Source organism: Saccopteryx bilineata, chromosome 4, assembly GCF_036850765.1.
Source record: "Saccopteryx bilineata isolate mSacBil1 chromosome 4, mSacBil1_pri_phased_curated, whole genome shotgun sequence".
NCBI classification, from domain to species: Eukaryota; Metazoa; Chordata; class Mammalia; order Chiroptera; family Emballonuridae; genus Saccopteryx; species Saccopteryx bilineata.
Window position 1 is genome coordinate 31,379,819 of NC_089493.1, and position 24,227 is coordinate 31,404,045.

At 55.1% G+C, this 24,227-nt stretch overlaps 1 protein-coding gene across 3 annotated transcripts in view; it reads right to left on the bottom strand.

Moving 5' to 3' along the window:
- Positions 1 to 310: 310 nt before the first annotated feature.
- SMOC1 (SPARC related modular calcium binding 1) overlaps positions 311 to 24,227 on the bottom strand; it is a 156,911-nt gene continuing 132,994 nt past the window's right edge. For 2 of the 3 annotated variants that reach the window (XM_066274144.1, XM_066274142.1), the window contains exons 8-12: positions 20,275 to 20,467; positions 19,202 to 19,284; positions 16,621 to 16,726; positions 7,816 to 8,060; positions 311 to 2,151 (exon numbers count right to left, since the gene is read on the bottom strand). In XM_066274144.1, coding sequence (XP_066130241.1) covers positions 2,135 to 2,151; positions 7,816 to 8,060; positions 16,621 to 16,726; positions 19,202 to 19,284; positions 20,275 to 20,467 — 644 coding nt within the window. In that variant the 3' untranslated portion in view covers positions 311 to 2,134. The remainder of the gene's footprint in view (positions 2,152 to 7,815; positions 8,061 to 16,620; positions 16,727 to 19,201; positions 19,285 to 20,274; positions 20,468 to 24,227) is intronic. The other variant, XM_066274143.1, reaches the window with a different exon arrangement.

Genomic DNA, 24,227 nt, shown 5'->3' on the forward strand with positions numbered 1-24,227 from the left:
CCAGAAGCTGTGGAAGGGGCCCCCCCAGTAACATTCCCTACAGCCCAGCGGTGGTTTGGGCGGTGGGCTGCTGCCGCTGCCCAGGCAGGAGTAGGAGGGAGAATAACAAACATGGGGGGCAAGGGCATCAGTCCCTGTCCTCACTCCCGAGTGCGATGCCACCTGGTGGCCGCAGCTGGGTTCCCTCCAGCCTCCGGGGCTTCCAAGAATCAGAGCGGAGGGCCCCCCAGCCAGGAAAAACAACCGAACCTTTTAGGAAATGAAACTTGTCCATCAGAGGAAGCCACCTAAAGAAAGAGGCAACAGCCACCAAGGTTTACCCACTTTTATTTTTCATAAAACAAGCTACAAATAGTGTCCCTCCCCCTCACAAAGGAAAACCACACAACACAGCCTACACACACATAGAGAGAGGCCTGGTGGGAGCCTGATTCTAAGGGAGGTGCCTCCTCTGTGTTGACACGTTTCCTCCGGGCCAGGGAAGGGGGCTGGGGCTCCCCATCCACCTCCCCGTGTTGGGGTGGGGCCTGCAGTCACCCTGGAGACAAAGTTTAGGACTTTCACCAGGACAGCCAGAACCTTCAGATCATGTCCCCAAAAGGCCATGCTCCTCCCTGAGGGGCCCGCCCCGCCCCCAGCCAGGGCTCGAGAGGGCCAGCTAATGGTGCCAAAGCTTCCCAGACCAGGAGGGCACACGGTCTGCAAGCTGGGGCACGTAGGGGAGTACTGGGATGGATGTGAGATGGGGCCAGATTCCCGAGAGCAGTCCGTTAAGGGCACCAGCCCCGGGTACCCGCCCTGGCTCGCTGCTGCCACGGCTGCTCATGGGAAGAGGCGCTGTGTCACTCCCGCTGGCTGTCCGGTGGGCGTGCTCACCTGCGCAGCGGAGGCTGCAGCCCCCGGGAAGGCTGGGCAGCGCCCCGGGGACAGCCTGGGGCCTGCGCTCCCCCCTGCAGGGTTACGGTCCTGCCCACGCTCAGGCTTGCTCTGGAATTGGCCTCAAGCCTGGAGGCCCCGAGAAGCATTTGAAGAAACAGCAAGAACCCCAGTACTGGGTTACAAAATAAAACCATTCAGTTACCAACAAGGTGACGACCCCAACTCCTCCCTCAGGCCCGTGCTGACCACCGAGGCCTTGGGAGGGCTAGGTCTCAGAAGGCCCAGCTGTGGGCCCTGCACTCACCAGTGACTTTCTGTCCTCTTCCTTCCGCTGCTTAAACATGAGACGTCTAAATAAAAGGTCCACTGTGTGCGTTTTTCCTCTTTACCGCCCCCTCATGTTTTACACAGAGTAGGTGCTAAATGTGGGTGGGAATGTTGCCACTGCCCTGATGCAAACCCTCTGAGCATATCCGCGCAGTGGCTCACTGGGGTACTGGTCTCCCTGTGGGGCCGGGGCCACCGGGGCTCTGGATAACGGGGAGAACTGGTGTGTGAGCTGGTATTTCCCTCCCTCCAGGGCAACTCGCATCTCTCCCCCAGCCCGGCCCCCTTGAGAAGGCCGGCTGCCGGGGGGCTTGCCAGCCTTGCCAGCTGTGGCTGAGGGCGACCCTCGTCCCACCAGGAAGGGCCGAGGGAGCCGCCGTGCGAGGGCGTGTACGCGCAGGGCTCCCACCCACATGCACACAGGGGTCAGTTTCCAAACAGAAGGCAGGGGGTGGGGAGTGAGTCCTGGGTTCTAGAAAGCTGGGCTGTGTGTCCAGAGCTCCCACCACCCAGAGCAGGGAGACGGAAAGAGTAAACAAACAGCAATGCCAACGCCTGTACAAAAGAACTATACAATTTACATATATATTTATATACAGTATATAAATCTCTTTCCTCTCACTCCCACAACACCCCCTCCCCCAAAAACCCCTAAAAGTTGTCAGTAGCAGATCCAAAAACTTACACTAAGAGAGAGAATAAACAGTCTTTCTCCCCTGTCCTTTCCCAACTGTGGTATTAGATATCGGTGTTTACAAATGAAACCGAAAAGAAAACACACAAATACGAGTTATTAAAAGTGCAAACACGGTGGGCACCACTCATGTTACGTGGGATGGGGCTGGGCCGTGGCAACGCTGAAGGTTGGGTGTCTGATAATCCGTCCTGCCTCCCTGGTCTCTCCGTCCGGCCTCTGGTGTTCTGCTCCTTAGACGAGGCGTCCTGCTGCGAAGGGGAGGTATAAACAAGTTAGAGCTGGGTTTGTGAGAAATCCAACTGCATTGGTCAGTTTCCCCAAAAGCACAGCCTTTTCTGCCTGCTGCTGGATACACGGCTGAGCAGGACACAGGTAGCCTGGATCTGCAGAGAAGTCCATGTGCTGCCAGCCCATCCTTTGCCACCAGGGGGCGTCACAGCAGCAGCTGGAACAAGTCCAGCATTCCAGCGAACTAGGCTTTGCCTAGTGAGCACACCGGGTGTGCACTCTGCACATAGCACACTTCCCCCGGCCGGCTGCTGGCCTTCCAGGCTGGGCTGGCAGAGGGGGCAGGTGCTTGTGTGCAGGGGGGATGGTGGGATCCTCACAGCACTAACCAATCTATTTCTTGCATCCTCAGCAAAAAAAAAAAAGAAAAAAATGTAATGGGAGGCTAGGTTACTTGGCCAATCCTTCCAGTCCCGCTGCAGCAGCAAAGCTGCGTGAGGGGCCACAGAGCGGACCCCGGAAACACGCCCACTGACTCAGTGGTGGGATTCGAATAACTTAACAACCGGTTCTCTTCCCTAATGACCGTTTTAAGTATAAAAAAACGATATACTGAAAGGTAGTTTATTATTTCATGCATTTAGTACTTAAATAAGAATAAATGTGGTACACAAAACTAGATTATGAGTTTTCAAATACTAAATGAAAAAATATTAAATAATACCTGACAAAAAACAATAAAACTGTTATTTAAGATATTTCCATTTGCTCTTGATTGGCGTCCTCACTTGCACTTTTTTTCACCTATGAACAGAATGGACATTCTTGTGGGCATTTAGTATATGCTGTTATGCAGATGTATGTTAAAAAAAAAAAAGAGTAAGGGATGTGAATCTGTGATTTCCACATTGGGAGGCTGCCCAGGCGCCCACTTTAGGGAGAAAGAACCCTGATTACTAGTGCCACTTTAACAAACCGGTTTGCCGAACTCTACAAAAAATTAGGTGTCAGTTCTGAATCAGTGCGAACCGGCTGAATCCCACCGCTGCACCTACTGAATGGGTGTGTGCCGGCCCTTGTCCCTCAGGGAAGATGCCAAGACTGCCACCTGCAACAACAGGAGCACATGACGCTCAAGTGGACTTGACCTAGACAACTGATAGAGCTTCTTCGGCACCTGTGTTCCTGTCCCCTCTGACTCCCAAGTGGACCCGAGAAAGAGCCAGAGGTTGCGTGATCCTGCTTCCTGTTCTGTGGGTGTCAGTGGCCCTGTTCTGCCTGAGTGTATCCCTGGTTAACCAACAGGGTCCAAGGTGTGCTCTGTCACTACCCGTTCTGCCCCAGAGGGAGGCTTCTGAGGGCCCGAGTCTGCTAAAGGGGGAGAGGGGAGCTGAGAAGCAGGCACGCCACAGCTGGGCCAGCTCCTTGTGACCCTGCAGTCATGTGACTCTGTGCCGCCCGTCACCCTGTAGGTCGGTCTGCAGGATGGGAATTAGGACCACAGGCACGCTGCTTCTGCTCTGCCTCTCTCCCAGGATTGCCTTGAGGGTCAACTGAACTCACGCAGGTGGAGAAGGGGCTTCGAGGAGTAGGAGGTGCTGTGGAACCCACAGCTCCCTGCACCTCCAGTTGTGCTGACCTTCCTGAAGACCTGAGGAGGGGGAGAACGCAGGGAGGGGCACGGGGTGGACAGGGGTGTGTCCAACTGTACAGATGAGGAAACAAACTTGGAAAGACAGGCAGGTGGGAAGAGGCAGAGCCACCGCCACAAGCCCCAGCCAGCAGCTGCTTTCCCAGTGCGAGCGGAGGGCTTCCCACAGCCCTGCCCAGCCAGTGGGGCTGGGACAGGACGCGTGTGCCAGCAGTCACCGGCTCTCCCTGGCATGGCTCCCTGTGCCAGTCCCTGCACCTAAGTCATGGAACGCACTCCTCACAACAATCGTGTGGTTGTGAAAGGGTCAAACCATCCCTATGTGAGGATGATGAAACTGAGGCTTGGAAATGGCCTCGCTTCCATGCGGGGAGGGGGCCTCAGCCCTGGCTGCCTGCGCCCAGAACCCAGCGTTAACCACCCCGGAGGGCAGTGGGGAAGCAGGTCGGAACCCCGGCGGGCGGCTTCCTCGGGGGCAAGTCAAGGGGCAAGCTGCCATTTTCCAAAGATGGAGTAACTAGTCTCCACCCTGCCTGTCTCCCAGGACGGTGACAATAATTCTGATAAAGGTGCGTTATGAACTGGAAGGACCAGTTAAGAAAGAGGTCCAGCTCTCAGAATGTCTGGCTTTTTTATGTCACAGAGAATTCTGCTCCCAGTGAGGAGTATGGTTGCTAAAATTACCTGTGTTCAGGAGTCATTTCCAAAAAATTCAGTCCCACAGATCCAAAGTTACATTCACCCACAACACTGCATCCTCCTCCCAGTCCCTCCATCGCCCCATCCGTCATGCAAGCCCCTCTCAGCCCACCAGAGGGCACTACACAACACCAGATGACCAAGGCATGGGCTCCATTCCCTACAACCATCCATCCAAGCGGCTCCCCAGAGCAGGGCTGAGGGAGGCTGCTTCAGCCATGGACGCGTTCCTGTATTAGTACTAATTTGTTTGTATACATTTCACCACGAACCAGTTACTGGACTAAGTTCTTCACATGCTCCGTCTTGTTAAATCTCCACAACAAATCTATGCAATAGATAGTATCTCCATTTCGCACAAGAGGAAACTAAGGCTCAGAGAGTTTCCATAACCTGCCAGAGATTGCAGAGCTGGTAGGAGGCAGAGCTGGAGGCTTCCCTCAGGTCCTGTGCATCAGCCAGGACTGGCGGACACCAGGTGCCTGGCAAGGCTTGAGAGGAAGGTAGGAAGTCTCCCTGAGCTCCATGGACCCGAGGTCACCACACTCTGCCTCCCCTAGTGCTGTGTGGACCAGAACTACCAGCACGGGCAGGGGACCGAGGGCAGAGCCGCTACAGATCTCTGCGATTCCATCCCTGCTCAGCTCAGAAGAGCTCCTGGGAGGGCGTGGGGTCTACACTGACACTGGGTGGTCTCTTCCCAACACTGGCTTCTGCCTGTGCTCTGTGCAGTGAGCATAGACTCCAAGTGCGCTGAAGCAGGATGCTGCCACCAGGGGCAACCCCCTCACCCATTCATTCGCTCATCTGACCAGGTTCTGATGGGTCGCGACCAGGTGCCATGCACTGTGTGTGCTGGGGTTAGGAATGGAAAAGGCACAGTCCATGGCTTCAGGGGGAAATGGAAGTGAAATGCAGTACGATGTGAAAAGTGTTGTTGACAGAGACAATAATCATGGAGAAGAAAAGTAATGCTGAAATTCTACTGAGTTGTTCCAGCGTCTCAGGCATTATGGCAAATGCTCTTACTGTTCCACTGAACTGGTAAGACAGCCCTATGAGACAGATGCTATGGTTATTCCCATTTTAGAGATGAGGACACTGAAGCCCAGAAGGGCTGAGGAGCTTGTGCATGGTGAAAGATCTAGTCTGTGGCAGAGCCAGGCTTTGAACCTGGGCGTGGCACTGTGTCTTAGGGACTTCAAGTACTGTGGGGACACAAAGTGGCATCCTCATCAAATAGGAGTGCTCCAAGTGATGTCACTCACCCCAGAACTAGGGTCAAAAACCAGAGATGGAGCAGGCAGGCCCTTGGGGTAACTGCCCATGCTGCCCCCCCCCCCCCCCGGCTTAAACCGTCCACCAAGGGTTAGAGCAAGGAAAAGCTCTCGTGTCTCCTTCTGGGCAACCTCAGCTTCCCAAAGCTTATTTCAAATAAGTCAGGGGTAGTCAACCTTTTTATACCTACCATCCACTTTTGTATCTCTGCTAGTAGTAAAATTTTCTAACCGGTTCCACAATAATGGTGATTTATAAAGTAGGGAAGTAACTTTACTTTAAAAAATTTATAAAGCAGAGTTACAGCAAGTTAAAGCATATAATAACAATTACTTACCAAGTACTTTATGTTGGATTTTTGCTAAGTTTGGCAGAATAAATCTTTATAAAACAACTTACTATAGTTAAATCTATCTTTTTATGTATACTTTGGTTGCTCTGCTACTGCCCACCATGAAAGTTGGAACGCCCACTAGTGGGCGGCAGGGACCAGGTTGATTACCACTGAAATAAGTCAACATCACACAGATCAGTACCTTCAGCCCAGACCTTTTTTCTGTCCCACAGATGCACTCATCCTCCGGGGGCCTCCAACATCCCTGTCTTAGCCACACACGGTCTTCCCCACCCCCTGGGCCCACTCCATTCTCCCTTTCACGCTGCCCATCTCAGTGAACGGACCTGCCATCCAGCTGTCCAAACCAGCCTTCAGCCCCGCCTCCACTCCGGCACCAAGTCCCGCCTCTCTCAACCCACCCACTCACTCCTCCTCATCCTCAGTCTTCTGTAACGTGGGCCTGCGCCGCCCCCTGCCTGCACAGTGCCACCATCTCCTGTTGGGTCCTGTGCCGTGCTTGTCCCCATCCTGTTTCCCAGACCGCGGCTAGAAAAACTAAGCTGAGCTACAGCTCTCAGACTGAGCCCCTTCAACAGCTCCCACTGGGTTTATCAAGTCGAAACCCACCCTGCTGCCTGACACCTTCCTGCCCTTCTCACACACACACTTCCGTCACACTCACCCTCCCGGCTCCTGTCAGCCTGTGTCCGCTCCTCCGCATTCCCACCCTCCACGCCCTCCCTGACCTGCCTGCCCCACCAACCGCCACTCATCCGCAGGCACTGCCTTAGGCTGGGGGACGGGGAGGGGGGGCACCTGCCCATAAGAGCAAATATCTTAGGCTTTGCGGGCCATGTATTATCTCCGTCGTTTCTTCATCTATTTAAAAAACTACATCCCTAAAAAATACAAAAACCATTCATGCTCACAGACCACACAAAAACTGGCCATGGACAAGGCTGGGCTCCTGGCCAGGCTTTGCTGACTCCTGGTTTAGACATCGGTCCCTTCAAGTTTTCCGAGGCCGCCTGTCCCCACGCTGACCTAGGTGCCCCAACGTATGTCCCTACAATACTCCGTCCTTGTTTCCTGTGACAGAGACAAGCAGGTGTTGGCCAGAATCCACCTGCTCCTCCTCTTCCTGGGCTCCCAGTGCCCGGTGCTGCTGGGCCTGGTCCAGCCCCTGAGCTCCGCCCGTGAGACACGAGAGGAGCCGTGTGTCACTGCCAAGCTGGCCCATAACCCGGCATCACTCCAGGCTGACTGGGGACACAGGTGACCCCCACAGTGACCGTGGGAGCCACCGGATAAAGACGGCAGAGTCATTCTTAGCCTGGATCTCAGTGACTGTGGGGCAATCCCCACTCCTTCTTCCCCCCACAGCCACCACACACGCGCGTGTGCACAAACACACATACACACACCACTGTGACCGGGAATCGTGCTCAGCTATTACGTGTATGGGTCTGCACCGTCCTGTCCTAGACACTCGCATTGCACTTAGCACAACGGATGAGAACACTTTAACACCTATCTCCTCGGGAGGCTAAGGCAGGACAGAGACCTTGTCCATCAGTCCCTCCTGTGTACAAGCGTCTAGCACGAAGCATAACATCGTCCCTGGAAACAGCTGACTGAGTACCGGGGCCCCGTCTCCCGGGGTCCCCTGGCCCCTGTGCCCGGTGGGGCCAGCACCAGAAGGCCAGGCTGAGCACTCACCTTCTTTGCTCACACCCAGGCAGCCCTTCAGCTCGGGCAGTGAGATGACCTTGTCCTTGTTCAGGTCACAGTAGTCGGTGAAACGCCGGGCGCATTTCTTGGGCTTGGCTTTCTTCTTCACGTAGCGCTTGAAGGGCTTCATCTCCCGCTTGTTGATGTCGTCGCTGCCGTTGCTGTCCAGCTGGCGGAAGTACCAGTGCACCACGCGCTCCTCCAGGGTGTGGCTGGGGTCTGGCTCTGAGAACCTGGGCGGCGGCAGACACCCGCCCCAGGGGACACGGCTCAGGGTGCTGCCGGAAGCACTGCTTTCCCAGACTCGCTCCCCCAGGGCAGGTGCCAGGGCACTCGCGATGTGTGCTGGCTGCCAGGGAGACAGGGACCCTCCAGCCAGGGCCACCGAGACCCACTCGGCCAGTGGCAGAACCCAGCCATCCTCTCCCAACGTGAGTGTCAGGCCTGGATGACTCAAGTCCAGTGGGCGATACATATCACATGAATGTGCCTCACTTTCTACAATAGCCAGGAATGTTCTTGTACAAGACGGGTCCTCACGACACACTGGCTAGATTTAACTCACCTGAGGAAACCACGGAGCAGACCCAACTGTCCTCCTGGCCTAGTGCTCCCTGCCACACAAGCTGCTCTTCACACACGAACATGTACGCTCGCGGGAACATGACCAGGGGAAAGGGTGCTCTGTGTGCACCACGTGCCCGGAACCAGGCCCAGTCCTGGGAGGGCACAGCCCCGGGCCTCACGCTGCTCAATCTCAGCAACACAGAGCCGGAAACGTGAATCAGGCAGTGGCGGCTCAGAGTGAAGTGTGAGCTTCCCGGGGTCCATCACTGCCAGGTACCCAGTAGGGTAGGACTGAGAGCAGAGGGCAGTCAGGATGAACACAAACGAGGCTCCAAATCGGGCAAGTCCCAGACCCGCCAGAGCTGGGTCTCTCCACAGAGAAGTTTTAAGCCAGGAGCTCTGGGGTGGGCCCAGGACGCCACATATTAACTAGAACCCGCAGGGGACTCCGGTGAGAAGCACGGACTACAGTCGCCCAGAAAGCTTCCTGGTGTCTGGATGCCCAGCAGTGACCACGCGGTGACCAAACAGTGACCACATCTGCATAACTGCCCACACGCCTGCCCGTCGTCTCGTTGACTTGTGCCTCATCTTTTCCCCACAAGGATTCAGGGCACTAGTTTGAAAACTTCTAAAGCCAGGACTGGGTTTGTTCCAGAGGGGAGACCGAGGTCTCTGAACAGAAGGACAAAGCCACAGGGGTCCCGGGACTCCTGCCCCCAGGAGCTGGCACTGAGGGCATGTGGTCCTGGTCCTTGTGTTCAAATCTCTGGGCACCTTTCCCTTGTGGGGTGCATAAGACTGAGCCTGGAAGGGTCATTCCTCCAAATACTTAAGTGCACGGGGCGCTGGGACAGACGACATCCCGCCACGCGTCAGAAGCGGGACAGAGGGGCTCACTGTCCCAAAGGGATCCCAGCTCAGGGGTTTGGGGCCTGCCAGCACATTCTGTAGCTGTACCAGCAAGAAAAATATTCAGGGCACTTGCCAATGCCCGGGGGTTCTTCTCTGGGGCTTGTTGAGTTTTCCAGAAGGGAGGGGACCGTCCCTAACTCTTCTCCTAGGAACAAGCCAGCAAGCACCCCCCTCTTCCTACCCCCAAGTGACCTCGACGTGTAGGGGGGAAAAAGCCCAGCCTGGTAAATGCCCAGTCCTCATTAAGTAGACTGCAGTCTCGGGCAGGCCCCCTGGGCTCCCTGGGCTAATTCCAAGAGAGCGCAATTAGTGGATCTGCCAAGAGGACCTCATCCCGACGGGTTTAACGCAGGGAGGACCTGGGACGGTGGAGGTATGGCTGCCTCAGGCTCATGGGAATCTGCTTCGTCTGCCATGGAAGCCAGGCCTGGGAGGTCTCTGTAACAGGCGCTACTCAGCGCGGAGCTCAGATTCTTGTCTCTGCCAGTGCATGGTATTTGGGTGCCGTGAAGCTTCCTCTATTTTACCTGCAACACTCATTTTCGAGCTTGGCACTGCATGGCGCACCAGGTGGGCAGCAGACAGTTCTCCGCCAGCATGTCCACAGTGCAGGGGGGCGGACGGCCCGCTTCCTGGAGGAGCGCCCTGCCTGCCTCTGCCTCCCCTGAACTTGAGGAGGACCCCAGCCGGGGAGGGGCCCCGGGAGAGGTGTCCCACTCACTCCCACCAGAGGCTCTCTAATGCAGCTGGGCCTCGGGGGAGGCCCCGCTGGCCAGGGGGCCATGAGCATCCCAGGCAAAGGCAGCTGACCTTTGGGCTCAGCATGGCGTCATGTCTACCTAGAGGCTGGAATAATAGAGCCTCAGTCGCTGAGACGGGAAGGAATGAGGTCATCTCGCCTGGACGCCCTGCCAGGAGAGGCTCGCTGCCTCCAGCATGTGTTCCCGGGCTCGCGCCTGCCCGGTTCTCAGCACCTCCACGGGTGGAGCTCCCCGCACCTACCTTCGGGTTGCTCTGCAACAAGAAGCCTCTCTTCTCACTTTGCAACCTCTGAGTCCCCCTGCTCCCCGTGGCTCCTGTTCCCTTTTCCCTCCCTTTATCCAGAGAACCATGTTCCTGCCCTCCTCACTCCCAGCAGAACCTCAAGCCGGGAGCAGCCCTGACTTCTGACTGCTGGCCCCCCCGCCCTTGCTCACCTCCTGCCCTAGCCCCTGGCGGCCCCCAGGACGCTTGGCCAGCTGTGGTCCTCCGCGGGCCCTCCAAGCGAGCCCCTTTCCCTCTGTCGCACAACCCACAGCCCACCCTGCGGAGCCTGCGAGGCCTCCCCTTTCCCCCTCCTCCCAGCTAGAGCAGGACTCGGCTCGGAGGCACTCTGACCTCCAGGAACCACACTCCCCCCTCAAGTTTGGAGCCCAGCTCTGCGCGTGATGCTGGCGGGGCGAAGGTCCTGCTTTGGAACCCAGCACCGTGTCCAGGCCAAGCTCCAGAAGCCTTTAAAGCAAGCATTTCTCAGCTTTGGAAGCTCACGGGCCCTCCTGAGAACCTGTGTAAGCAGCAGTCCCTCTCTAGAAAAACGCACACACGGAGAACTCTGCAGGTTTTAGGGGTTTAACGGCTCCCCCAAACCTCAACCAAGGTCACAGGCTCGGGCAAAGAACCCCTGATTTCAAGAGAAGGAGGCTCACCGTGCCCTGGAAGAATGTTTAAGCAAGAATCTTCCAGAAGAAGATTGGGTGAGACAAGACAGTAACAGGGAAGGATCTGGGGTCGTTTTCATATTTCCAATTTAAATATAATAGAAAAAAACAACCTTAAGGACTCTGATTTAAAACTGTACATCAGGTTTGGGGCTTTGTGAAAGCCTTAACTCCCAGACTTACCAAGCTTCACACAGATCCAGTTAGGACCGAGACCCGCTGGGAGTCCCGGCTGAGCCAAACCAGCAGCGGGCAGGTGTGGAGAAGGCAGGAGGGGTCTCTGCTAACCCGGGAGCTCAGGGTTCCACAGGGAAGTCTGGACAGCGTGGGGCAGGAGGGGCCTCTGCTAACCCGGGAGCTCAGAGTTCCACAGGGAAGTCTGGACGGCATGGGGCAGGAGGGTCTTTCCCAGTCTCCAAGAATCTCTCAAGACGACGAGTCTAAAGCCTCTTCGTCACAGTTAGGCTCCCCAAATTTATCCCAACCTCAAAGCTATATACACTACTGATACTTGCTGCTACTGTAGCTTTCCCGAAGTATCCTCTAAAAACTGGCAGCCTGCCCTCCCGGCTCCAGGCTTACACTGGCATCCAACGCCCAAGAGCTCTCTCTCTCACACGTGCACACAGGATACCCACCGGAGACCAGGACTGCTGGAGTTCACAGCTGGTTAGGCACGGGCTGGGGACCCTACATTAGAGGGTACAATGGTTCCTTACAGCCACTTAACAATGATTTGCTGGTCCAGCCACAGCCTCCCTCCAGGTAAAGTCCTACTTCTACTGAAAGGGCTCTCTGGGTATGCAGAGCAGCCGCGTGTCCTTGGGTGTGGTGGGAAAGACAGTAAAATGCCATGTCCGGGCTGTGTCGGTGGCTGTCCTGTTGACTGCTGCCTCCAGGTGTAAGGACGCCCGCTGGAGCCAGGGCCTTCTCCCAGGCTGGGAGGTGGCAGGTGGCACCCAGGCTGGGAGGTGGCAGGTGGCACCCTTCGCAGTGCTCTCGGTGTTGCTTCGGCCACCCGGGCCCCGCCAGGCCTTGGCTGCCACGCGCAGCTGGAGAGCCAGCCCGTTTACCACAGGGAAGCTGGCCTCGGCCAAGCCCGCGGGCCCAGTTCTGCTGCCCCAAGCAGTTTTAAAGAAGGTGAGTTGGGACGGCCTGGAGGCACTGGCCAAACCAAGCAGACCGACTGAGCTGCATCTGGAGCGTCCGGCCCTGCCAGCTGTGCGGGAGGGCGGAGCTGGGAAACGCCAAGTAAGCCACATTCCAGCCCCCTCCTTGCAACGCCATCAACCAGTAACCGCACCGGGCAGGAAGGAGGGAGCCGCAGTCAGGACAGCCCCTCCCCAGGGGACCACGTGAAGGGCCAGGGGGTTCACGTGGCCCATCCCACCTCCCCCTCACAGCTGCCTTTCTCCAGGGCCAGGGACAAAAGGAGAGGGCTCCCCTGCTGGAGCAGAGTCACCCGCTGGAGTCTCAGAACTCTCGTCGGGGACTGACAATGCTCACCGGAAGAGGGTTGATCTACGGAGAGCTGCCTCATGCAGCCTGGTCGGAAGGACCGGGAGGGTGACCCAATCATCCACAAGCCTTCACGAGAATGGCTGTCGTGAAATGATATGAGGTCAACCCCTCCCACGCACCAGCCACAGATGTTTCCATGGACACCCCATTCTACTTTGTCTGCTTTTAGACTTGAGTGGCACTGATTTCTCCCCTAAATCAAGCTAGCAGGCCAAGAAGAGGAAGTAGACATCTCCTTCTCTTCCACTCCCTGCATCTCAGTCATCACATCCTATCGACTTCATTACCGAAGCTTCTGTGCATCACCCCCTCCCCGCCGGCTGCACTGTCCTTCCTCACCCCTCACTCCCACAGCTGCTGCAGCCCTCCTGCTCCAACTGGCTCCCGCCTGCCCATCCAGTCACGTGGTCCCCTGCTGCCCTTTCTGCCATGAATCACAAGGTCCAGCATGACCTGGGCTCTGCCCTACTCTGCAGCCTCGGCCCCTGTCTGTCCACAGCCTGCCTCCTAGGTGTAAACCATACTTCTTGCAGTTCCTACCTTGTTCATACCTCCCCACCCCGTGGGCCCCTCTGCTAGGATGCCTTCACCAGGTCCATCTAGGTCCGAGCATCTTCCCATCCATAAGTGAGGAGGTCGCTCAAATGTCGCCTCCTGAGTACAGCTTTCTCTCACATGCTCTCCCTGCCCCGAGTCCCTGCAGCACTTATCTGCCTCTATTATTATCCTGACTTTATGGTGCAATCACATGATTAGCTATTTCTTCTTCCAGGAGCTCCTCCAGACCAAGGACTATGCCCTTGTCCCTGAATGTCCCCAGAATCCAGCACAGAGCGTATACGAGGGGAGGGTAGAGATGTAAGAGTCTGTGCAGAACTCAGATCTCCACGCCCGACAGGTGGTGGGACGGGAAGGAAGACGCCGTGTTTTCGGCACAGCCCAAATATCCTTCCTGTCTCTTCCTCCTGCTGTCCCTGAGGGAGACTGCTTCCCACCGGCCTCAGCTGGCGTCCGGCTCTGAGTGCCAGACCCTGAGAGGGTGCAGGGAGGACCACATGTGTCCCCTTGATGCTCTCATGTGTGCCAAAATAGAGGCCTTATCAAGACACATTTCTCTGTACCAAGCAGGGATCCCTCCGCCTACCTACCCATCCTTCTAGCTGTTTATTCATTTAACAAATATTTACTGAGCACCTGCTACGGGGCCAGCATTATTCTGAATCCTGGGACTACCTCAGGGAAGAAGGCAGAGAATGCTCCTCTCACAGAACTTAAATTTTCATGGCGGGGGGGGGGGGGGGATGTGTGTGACACAGACAACAAATCAGCAAAATATCAGACAGTGGTAAGCATTAGGCTGAGAACTGAAAAAGAGGTGTTGTGCTGGAGGGTGACCGAGCAGCTCCTTTAGAGGCTAGTGTCTGAGGTGCAACATAAATGCACAAGCAGGAGCATGTCAGGAAGATGGGAAATGATGGAGCAGCTGACGAGGAGGCTCCGGGACAGGAAAGAGCGGGCGTGAGGTGCCCAGGAGGGTGGGCAGCCGGAAGGTACTGACCGGAAGGAGAGGAGTATGAGGCGAGGACGGAGACCAGCAAAACCGTACTGCAGGGCCAGCTGAAGTCAGAGTCGGGCTCCCTGGGGACACAAGGGGGAGGTCCGGGAGACCTCTGGGCCCGGTAAAACCAGTAACCCCGGCCAGCTCCCTCCCTGCACGACTGCTCCTTTCTCTTCCTTCTTACCCCACCACGGCCATTGATTTCTAAATTATTTCTTGGTTCCTCTTGTCTGCCCTTTGATTACAAGTCCGGCTTCTAGGGAGCACAATGACCAGATGCGGATCAACGTTTCATTCGCATGGAAACCAAACACAATCAGGTTATATGCGCTTAACACTAAGAAACAGGTTAGGAAAGCGTATTTTTAATCCCTTCAGCCCATGATCCGAAGGTAAGACATGGGTCCTGACCGTCCCTGGCAGGGGGGCCCACCTGCATTCTCGGCCCCTGCTGGCACACTCCCTGCTGGCCCAGGACTCACGGGCTGGGTCCTTCCCCAGCAGCCTCAGCCTGCCGGGAGCAAGCCCACGTGGTCTCAGGGTCTGGGCCCCTGGGGAAGCTATGGGGCGAGGCTTGAAGTCTTGTCTCCTTAGCACCGAAGCTCACGTGCCAGGCAGTGTCCTGAGCACTTGGCCAGAGCCAGCAGCCCTCATGGAGTTGGGGGGGGGCGGAAGTACCCAGACACACACTGTTAAGCCCACACCCCTATGCCCCTTCCTTTTTTCCCTCTCTTCTAATAAACATCAATATCTCCTACCCATTTCTGCATGAAATTAGAGGTATCTTTTCATATTCCAAGCATAAACAGCATAAAGGCATATAATACTGAATACGCCTTTTCAAGACTCATACCCCTCCCGTCTCCTGGGAGATCCAGACACAGCTTTCTCTGTGAGACACCCCATCGCTGAGCACCCGGGCTGTGCCCCACCGGCGGGTCCGTCAGACCCTGTCTCTGGCTCCTCAGACATGGCTGCACTCCCCCCAGGGAAGCCTCGCCCATGCACAAGGGGAGCAAAAATAGAGCCTGGCCCAGAGCCAGCCTCAGGGCTCACGGGCCCGTGGGTGCTGAGAGCAAGCGCCCCAGACAAGCCGCGTCCAACAGCAGCAACCCGGGAGGCAGCCGCTGGGCTTCATGTGACATCCAGACGGGCTCTCAGGACGGCTGCCTCCACCCTCCTCAGGACACGGAGGCACCGGCAGCTGTGCCTGCAGTCCTGCTCTCCACCCTAGACACACGCCCTGTGGTTCCCCTGAGGGTCACTGAGGGAGCCCTGCTGGGGCCCTGCTCTGGCCCGGTCACCGGGGCGGTGCTCCTTGCCTCACTGATGACCACGCTCTCCTCTGGGCAGATGTGGGGGGACTAGCACCTCCTCGTGGTGAGCCTCACAGGCTCAGAGGCAGGCTGCCCGTCCCTGCCGAGCACAGGGTACTTCCTCCACTGCAAGCACCCCGGCACCACCCAGCCCCCCTCCCCCTCCCCACCCAGCTGTGCCTCCTCCTCCGGCTTCCTACTGGGAAGCAGGTAGGACAGGCCCTTAGAGACCTGGCTCCTGCCCACCTCTGCTGCCTAGATGACAGGTGATTACCACTCTCATCTCCTCTTCCCTCTTCCCCGTCCACCCCAGCCCAGCCATACTGACCTATAGACATGAGCTTGCTTGGAGTCACAGTGTTCTTTCCTTTTGCCTAGAATGGCTTTCCTTCTTTTATTGGCTAAGTCCTACTTAGCCTTTAAAATTCAGCTCAGCTATCACCTCCTCCAGGAAGCCTTCTCTGACTCCTCCAGACTAGTTAGCAATCCTTCTTTCTTCTTCCACCTCTGTTCCAGCACTTACCACACAGCCTGTCAGTATGTCTAGAGCCCATTATCCCCACTAGGCTGCACTCTTTGAAGGAACCCCGGTCCTTAGCCCAGTGCTTGGCATGCTGTACATGTTCAACAGGTGCCGGGCAAATGCATGGGTGCACGCCTGCTCCAACCAACTGACCTAACGGCCCCAGATTAGCGAGCGCCACGGACGCCGGTCACCACGGAGCAAGAGCACTGTGGCTTCGCGCCAGGACAAAGCTGGTTTTGGCTGAGGGAGTATCGAATCCCACTGCCCAGAGCCCATTGGAATTCTCAGGAAGCCAAAAAGGCACATGGCTCCTTCCTTCTCAGAAGAAAACTACCAAGTGCTCTGTACTCCCTCCCGCCTTCCCTGCTTCCATCACGTGCCCATCCCCCTTCCTGCCGCTGAGGGCTATCACTCCAATGTATCCACCCCTGAGACCGAAGTGCTGGAAGTCTCCAGACACCCCTGGACCAGCCTGTAAACTGGTAACCACAAGCTAGAGGTGGGCAACAAAGAACAGGGAGGAGAGAGGGGCAGGGAGATTTTTAGTGGGACAAAGTGCTCTCAGAAAAAGGACTGACTTCCAGCTCTGGCCCCACCCACCCCTCTCTACCCTTCACCCCCAGCCTCCACAGCACTGGCAGAGTCAGGGGGCCCACATTCCCCACTGGGCCCAAGTCCTGCTCACATTCTCACCTCCCACCTCCAGTGGGCGCTGCTGAGTTAATGGCCTGCACCATGTCTGTGGTGAGAGCATCCAGTAGGCTGGTGATGAATTCCATTTTCTTCCCTTCCGGACAGCCTGAAAGACAAGGTGAGATTTGAAGGCCGAGGCCAGGTAAACAGTTTCCTCAGCAACCACCATTTCCAAAACCTCTCCAAGTCCTCGTCCAGCCAAATCCACTCTGGAATCCTGTCCTGCTCAGAAGACTCTCACAAATCGCCACAGCTCCTCTACCTGCAGCCCACAAAGGGACCATCACACCAAATAGATAACAATAGTATCAATTTTCTTTCATTCCACAAATTTTTGCTGTATGTCAACTTGGGCACTATGCTAAATGTTAGGGGTCTAACACAGGGTGATAGGGCCCTTATCCTTGTGAAGTTCAGTCTACTGGGGAATGCAAGCTAGTTCTATAGTATGACCCAGCAGTCATACTAGAGTCTAAAAATGTTGCTCTACAAGCAAGGGCCAGGTGCTTAAGGGACACCAAGGACAGAGAGACCCCCTTTGGTCAAAGATGACTCAAGTAAACCTACCAGTTTATCTATCCAAGAACCCCCTCCTCTTTTTCATTTCTCATCCAACTTAGATGATAATGACCAAATCTCCCTTATGAATGCTCTCAGTTTTCTTCTCCTCCATTGCACTATTCCAGCAATACCCAAAGCACGATGAGCCCTCATAGATGTGCCCTTTCCACGCTGACACCCACGTAGCCCAGTATTGCTGGTGCACACACCACCACACAACTGGAGAGACGGGTAAACTCATGATTGCCGGTCCCAAACGGACCCTCAACACTCCCTACAGAGTCCTCCTCTGTGGTGACACTTCCAGTCTTCTCTCTGCAAATCCTCCAGGTCTCTGGTTAAACACTGCCTTCTCAGAGACGCCACAGACCCTGAGGTGGGCTCTCCCTGCCCACCTCACAGCGTCTTGCTCTTTCTCTTAGAGCCGCTGCCACTGCTCCTCCTACATGCTCGTAACCATCCATTCATTCGTGTGCTCACCGTCTCCTAGGTGAGCCTCATGTCAGTTTTGATCACGAGATGAGCCTCGGTGCTGGCACTCGGCCGAATCCCAATTCCTATTTGGTGAGGAGATGGCAGAAGGAGGTACCCCGGCCTGAACAACTCCATTCTTGGAACGGAGCAATTTCTACACACACACCACACTCAGCTGGAAACCCCCCACTTTCAGAATCCTGTTTCCAGGTCTCCCTTCAGAGTCTTTAATGCAGAATGAAAACGTGGGTCAGGCTCCCATGGCGCTTGTCACAACAATATAATGTTACAGTAATATAGGAAATCAAATATTGTAGAAACGAGTTAGGATATAATATCAAAAGCCATTAAGGCAAGTGAATAAGGTTACGCCCTCTGGGCAAGAGCTAACCTAGTGTGTAGAGATGTTATAGGCAAGGTCATGACCTCTGCACAGGGCCCAGTCAGTGTGTGTGGGAAATGATACGTAGATAAAAAGGGCTCCCTGCTAGGAACCCCCTAAAAGTGGCTTGATGTGATAATCCCATAGGTTAACACCTGTTAGAAGGCTAGGCCAGAAAGGGTACTTAAGCTGAGGGGGCCGCTGCAGTCAGTCATCCAGACTCCAACGTTGGATGTGGACGCCACTCTGACCAAGGACAACCAAGAGGAACATGCCAGTGGGGCTCCACTGAGCTGTACCCAGGCACGTCATAGGATCTGTGAGTAATAAACTGCCTGTGTGATTCTTGCAACTAACCTGTGTGTCGGTCATGCCTTTCCTCCTGTGGTGATTGGCACTGATGAGTAGCATCCTCATAGCTGCCTCAGGAATAGTCTCAAAGAGGCCGCCAGCCCTGCTGTTAAGCAGGAGCGTCCCGCTGTGCGGGGAAGTTGAATCGGGGATACCTGATTGACGCAGAGCTCGGGCTCTGCTGGAACAGCGCTGGTCCCCACTGGTGCTGCTTAAGACCACAGGGTTTCAAGCCACCAACATTTATTAATTTTCTGGTAACTCATTAGTAAATAAGGGAGACCCAGCACAGAAGCCATTTAGAGGTTCTGGGCCAACCCCCAGCCTGTGTGTCTTGTGTCATAGCCCAATGACAGAGCCGGGCCGCCAGAGATCATTGCAAAAGCACTCCTCAGGGCAGGTGACAGACACTGCCCCTCCAAGACAGCCCTCCCTGTAAGCCATCTTCTCTCCGCAGCCTTGGGAAGAGAGGGTTCACAGCACCCAGCGCATTGCCCCAATCACCACAGGATAGAGAATGAATTGTAGAATTCCAGGGCTAGGATTTTCACCCAATGACCACGTTTCAAAGAAAAAAGGAAAGGGCACGGAGGAGAAGCAGTGCGCTCCATGGAGGGCGCAGGGCTGAGGGACACATCCTAGACCGGGCGCAGACCCCTCAGCTCTGGGCTCCTGGCTCCGGGCACACCCTGTCCCATGTTCCTGTTCACCTCACAGATGGAGAAACAGACCCTCAGGAAGGGCCACTCTGTGTGACGGGTAGAGGAAGGGACAGAGAGAGGCGGGGACAGCACGGGCAGCCTCATCTCCCACCTGTCAGCTCCCTGTCCTTGAAGGGGTCGTCGACCTCTGCACTCTTGGCCCGGGCGTCACTCTCACAGCTGGGCATCACGTAGCTGGGAAGAAAGAGACAGGGTGGGTGAGGGGGGACTGCAGCCACTACTGCCAGCAATGACCTGCATCATCGCGAAGCCTCCACTCCCGGGGCTGGCGGTAAAACACCGCAGCCACTGTCCGGCAGCGACAAGGCAATGACCTGCGTCATCGCGAAGCCTCCGCTCCCAGGGCTGGCGGTGAAACACCGCGGCCACTGTCCGGCAGCGACAAGGCAATGACCTGCGTCGTCGCGAAGCCTCCACTCCCAGGGCTGGCGGTGAAACACCGCGGCCACTGTCCAGCAGCGACAAGGCAATGACCTGCGTCGTCGCGAAGCCTCCGCTCCCAGGGCTGGCGGTGAAACACCGCGGCCACTGTCCGGCAGCGACAAGGCAATGACCTGCGTCGTCGCGAAGCCTCCGCTCCCAGGGCTGGCGGTGAAACACCGCGGCCACTGTCCGGCAGCGACAAGGCAATGACCTGCGTCGTCGCGAAGCCTCCGCTCCCAGGGCTGGCGGTGAAACACCGCGGCCACTGTCCGGCAGCGACAAGGCAATGACCTGCGTCGTCGCGAAGCCTGCGCTCCCAGGGCTGGCGGTGAAACACCGCGGCCACTGTCCGGCTGCGACAAGGCAGCCCCCGCCCGTGTTCCCACTGAGACGTGTCAGCCACCTCACCGCACCTCTCAAGCACAGGGATATCACCTTGTGTCTGCATGTGTAAGCCTTTCTTATCTGTAAAACCTAGTGGCTCAGGTAGGGTAATAAACTTCTCATTGGTGAAGAGAGGTTCAGAGAGGCTACCTACTTTTCCAAAGTCAGTGAGCATCCAGGACCCAGATCTTTCTGTCAGAACCTTATCTGCCCATGAGCGGAAACCCTGGTCTCCGAGTGCCTGGGCTCCCACCGTCAGGACAGCGAAGCAGGGAGGTACCAGGGGCCAGGGCAGCAGGAAGCTGGTTCTCCTGCCCCAGGACCCACCTGAGGGCAGGACAGGCTTGGGGGGCTTACCGTGTGGAGGTCCCAGGCAGCGGGCGCCCCGTGTCCACCAGCACGCACCAGCAGTAGCCAGTGGACTGGTGGCACTGCACGGGTTTATAGAGCCCCCCGGGGGCGCACTCTGGGATGACAATCCCCTCTCGGGGGTTCTGCCGGGCTTCTTCCAGGGCGCTCTGCCTCTCCTGGTCACACGAGTGGACTTTCTCTACAAAAGAAGACATGGCCTGTGGTGACTCTGACCCCCGTGACTTACCATTGCTGCCTTCATTGCAAAGACCCAGCCTGGTCTCACGGAACTCGGCTTGGCTGATGATTCACCATGGAGAGCTGTGTCTCCCCCCACCCCGGCCCACGTGAGAGGCGAGAGGTCCAGACCCCCCCCCAACCCCCACCCACCACCATGGCCCTGTCCATTGCCAGGTTTCATCAGCATTCACACCCAGCAGGCTCTAGCGGGGACTGCCCCAGTTCCTTATCAGGGTGGCGGTTTGCCCCGGGGTGGATTTCCTGACTGTGTCAGAGCGGCTCCTGCTGATGCACCGTCTGCTGGCTCCGGTGGGTGGGGGTGGGGGGTGCTGGAGCCTGACTGCACCCTGCCTGGAGCTGACGAGCTGATGCAGGCATGCCTGTGTGTGGACACCCTCCAAGCCCAGACACAGCGGACAAAGCCACAAACTGCCAGCTTCAGGGGGAGCCATGCTCAGAGCTCCCGAGAGCAGACCCCAGCTCAACCTCACTCCTTCCCAGCCTCCAACATGGCTGGACAAAGTGAGCCGATGGCCTTGATCCTATTACACAGCACTGCTCTGTCCAGTGAAAGAGAGAGACAGGCCTACAGGAAGGGGTCTGCGCCCAGGGGCCTCAGGAAACAGGTGGACCTGTCTGAATAGCCACACTGGGTTTCCCCGGGGCCAGGCTTGGGCCGAGGCCAGATCAGGGGACCTCAGAGCCATGCAGCCACTGACCTGAAAATTCTACCAGCCAACCAGTCAACCTACCTGACTTCCCTTTCTTGTTTTTTGTTGTTGTTCTTGTTGTTGGGCTGTGTTTTGCCTTGTAATTATTGAAAATAAATCGCATTGGGTTTCTTTTCCTGCTATAAAGAAATTTTTAAAAACCCATACTTCCACAAATGTAACCCTCCTTCCCTAGACCTTTTCTTACACGCACACACACGCAAATGCATGTGCACACACCTACCTGTATTTCTACAGTAAAAGGGATCAATCACATCATAAACCTGTACAATTACTCTTTTATCTACTTGTTTATTTAGCTTATTACTTCTTTTTCCATTAACACTAATCCAGAACTTTCCTCTTGGACAGGATGACAGTAATACAGTCTTGAGCATGTCATGAAATTTTCCGTGTGTTACAAGAAATACCATTCTTAAATTTTTAAAATTTTTTTATTTATTCATTTTTAGAGAGGAGAGAGAGAGGGAGAGAGAGAGACAGAGAGAGAGAAGTGGGGAGGAGCTGGAAGCATCAACTCCCATATGTGCCTTGACCAGGCAAGCCCAGGGTTTCAAACCGGCAACCTCAGCATTTCCAGGTTGACGCTTTATCCACTGCGCCACCACAGGTCAGGCCAGAAATACCATTCTTAGGGCCAGGAATGTGGTGTCAGCAGCCTGGAGACTCGTGCTACCCACTGACCAACAGAACAAGTCATCAAACTAACAGAAACTCAACTCTAAAGGAGCCAACATCTTTGAAATAATGGTTTTGTCAATGACATACAGGAGCAGGACAGATGTCTAAACTGCAGGTGTGGACATCAATGCAGAACAGCTCAACACTGCCTCAGAGAGATGTCGGGTGATGGGGATGTGACCGTCTCAACAGAGGCGATTCTCACCACAGGGGGAGGGGAATATTTCCTTCAAGGCAGAAGAATGTCAGAGGGCTAGGAGGCAGGTATGTATAGCTCATTCACTAGTAAAACATAATTTTGAATTTAAAAAGTAAAAAAAAAACAACTAAAAAAAACTTGTTTTCATAATGCAAACAGCACAGCTCAACAGACTCTGATTGGGTGAGGGAAGGAGTTTTCAACAGTTGGCAGCCATCAGACTAGGGAATCTGAACCCGATTGTAGCTACCAGCACAACAGCCTCTAGAAGCAGCTTAGGAAAGAGTCATGAACCGATGGGTGAAACCTGGCTTACAGACCCAGAGGTTTTCACTTGAGCCCCTGGCTGGGGTGGAGCCACGGCCCCTTCCAGGGGATTACGCAAGTTTTCAACAATTTGGTAGCCTTACTTTCCTACCTCGTATTTCATGCCACCGAAAAGGCGACAGAGGAGCAAAACCAAAGGAAAACAGCTTTTGACTGGCACCACGTTCATGCAACAGCCTCTGACAGAGGCTTTAAATTAAGATCCTCCGGGCCAGCATTCTAAAGCCATAAATCAGACTGAAAGCCAGACGCAAAGAGGTGGGGGGAGGCAGCTTCCCCAGGGGCAGCATGAAGGATGGACCTGACTTCACACCGCTGGGGATCCCGACACTGTGGAAATGTGGAGAGGAGCCATCGAAGAAGAGGTGGGAACCGTGGTGTGGGGGCTGTCGACGTATTTCTGGAAGTCCTCGAAGGCTGTTCTGAAATGCTTACAGCCGGCTGCCGCGGAGACGGCACCAAGTTCAGTGGAGAATAGAAACCATACAAATGAGAAAGCCTGCTAATTTGGAAAAGCGGGGACTAGCATGGAATTAGAGAGAAGGTTAAATGCAGGGTTTTACTACCCTTTTACTTGTTTGCTTGCTTGCTTATTACTTTATGGCAGTCCCCACAAGTCCAGCTGCCAGTCTGAGAGAAAGGAGGGGTTTAGAATGATAGCACTCACAGTTTATGAAGGGTATACGGAGAGTCTGTCTCCCGACAGAAAGAAAATCTCCCTTAAAATCATCTTTAAACTAAGTCAAAGCAAATATTCACGGAACAGCATGAGCCAGGCAACAGACCAAGGGCTTCACTTGCCTAGTCTCTTCACCTGTGCGAGGTGGACACTGTTATTGTGCCTGTTTGCAGAGAAGGGAGGTGGGCGTTGGAGAGACCCAGGGATTTCCCCAAGTTCACTCAGGCTGGAAAGAGGAGGGCTTGGATTCTAGTCAAGGCTTCTGAGAATCGAGCCTGTCTTGCTAACCTCTAGACCAGTGGTAGTCAACCTGGCCCCTACCGCCCACTAGTGGGCGTTCCAGCTTTCATGGTGGGCGGTAGTGGAGCAACCAAAGTATAAATAAAAAGATAGATTTAACTATAGTAAGTTGTTTTATAAAGATTTATTCTGTCAAACTTAGCAAAAATTCAATATAAAGTACTTGGTAAGTAATTATTATTATATGCTTTAACTTGTTGTAACTCTGCTTTATAAATTTTATAAAGTAAAGTTACTTCCCTACTTTATAAATCACCATGACTGTGGAACCGGTGGGCGGTTAGAAAATTTTACTACTAACAGAGATACAAAAGTGGGCAGTAGGTATAAAAAGGTTGACTACCCCTGCTCTAGACAGTCCTGCCTCTAATCATCTGCTCTCAGGGAAAAATACATTTATTTCTGTAATGTGAAGTTTTCCCACGTCAGTCACTTTGCAAACTACCGTGGATTGCTGCGTTTGAAACAGGTACTTGCTCATTCAACACAGCACAGCCTCTTTTTTATTTTCCTTTCTTTTCTAAGTGAGAGGAGGGGAGATAAACTCCCACATACACTCCAACCGGGATCAACCCAGCAACCCCTGCCAGGGGCTGATGCTCTGCCCACCTGGGGCCATGCTCACAACCAAGCTATTTTTAAGTGCCCAAGGTGGTGCTATCTCAAGCACCTGAGACCAAAGCACTCGCACCAATTGAGTCACGGCTGCGGGAAGAGAAGAGAGAGAGAGGAAAGGGAGGGGAAGCAGATGGTCATTTCTCCTGTGTGCCCTGACTGGGAATCAAACCCAGGACATCCACAT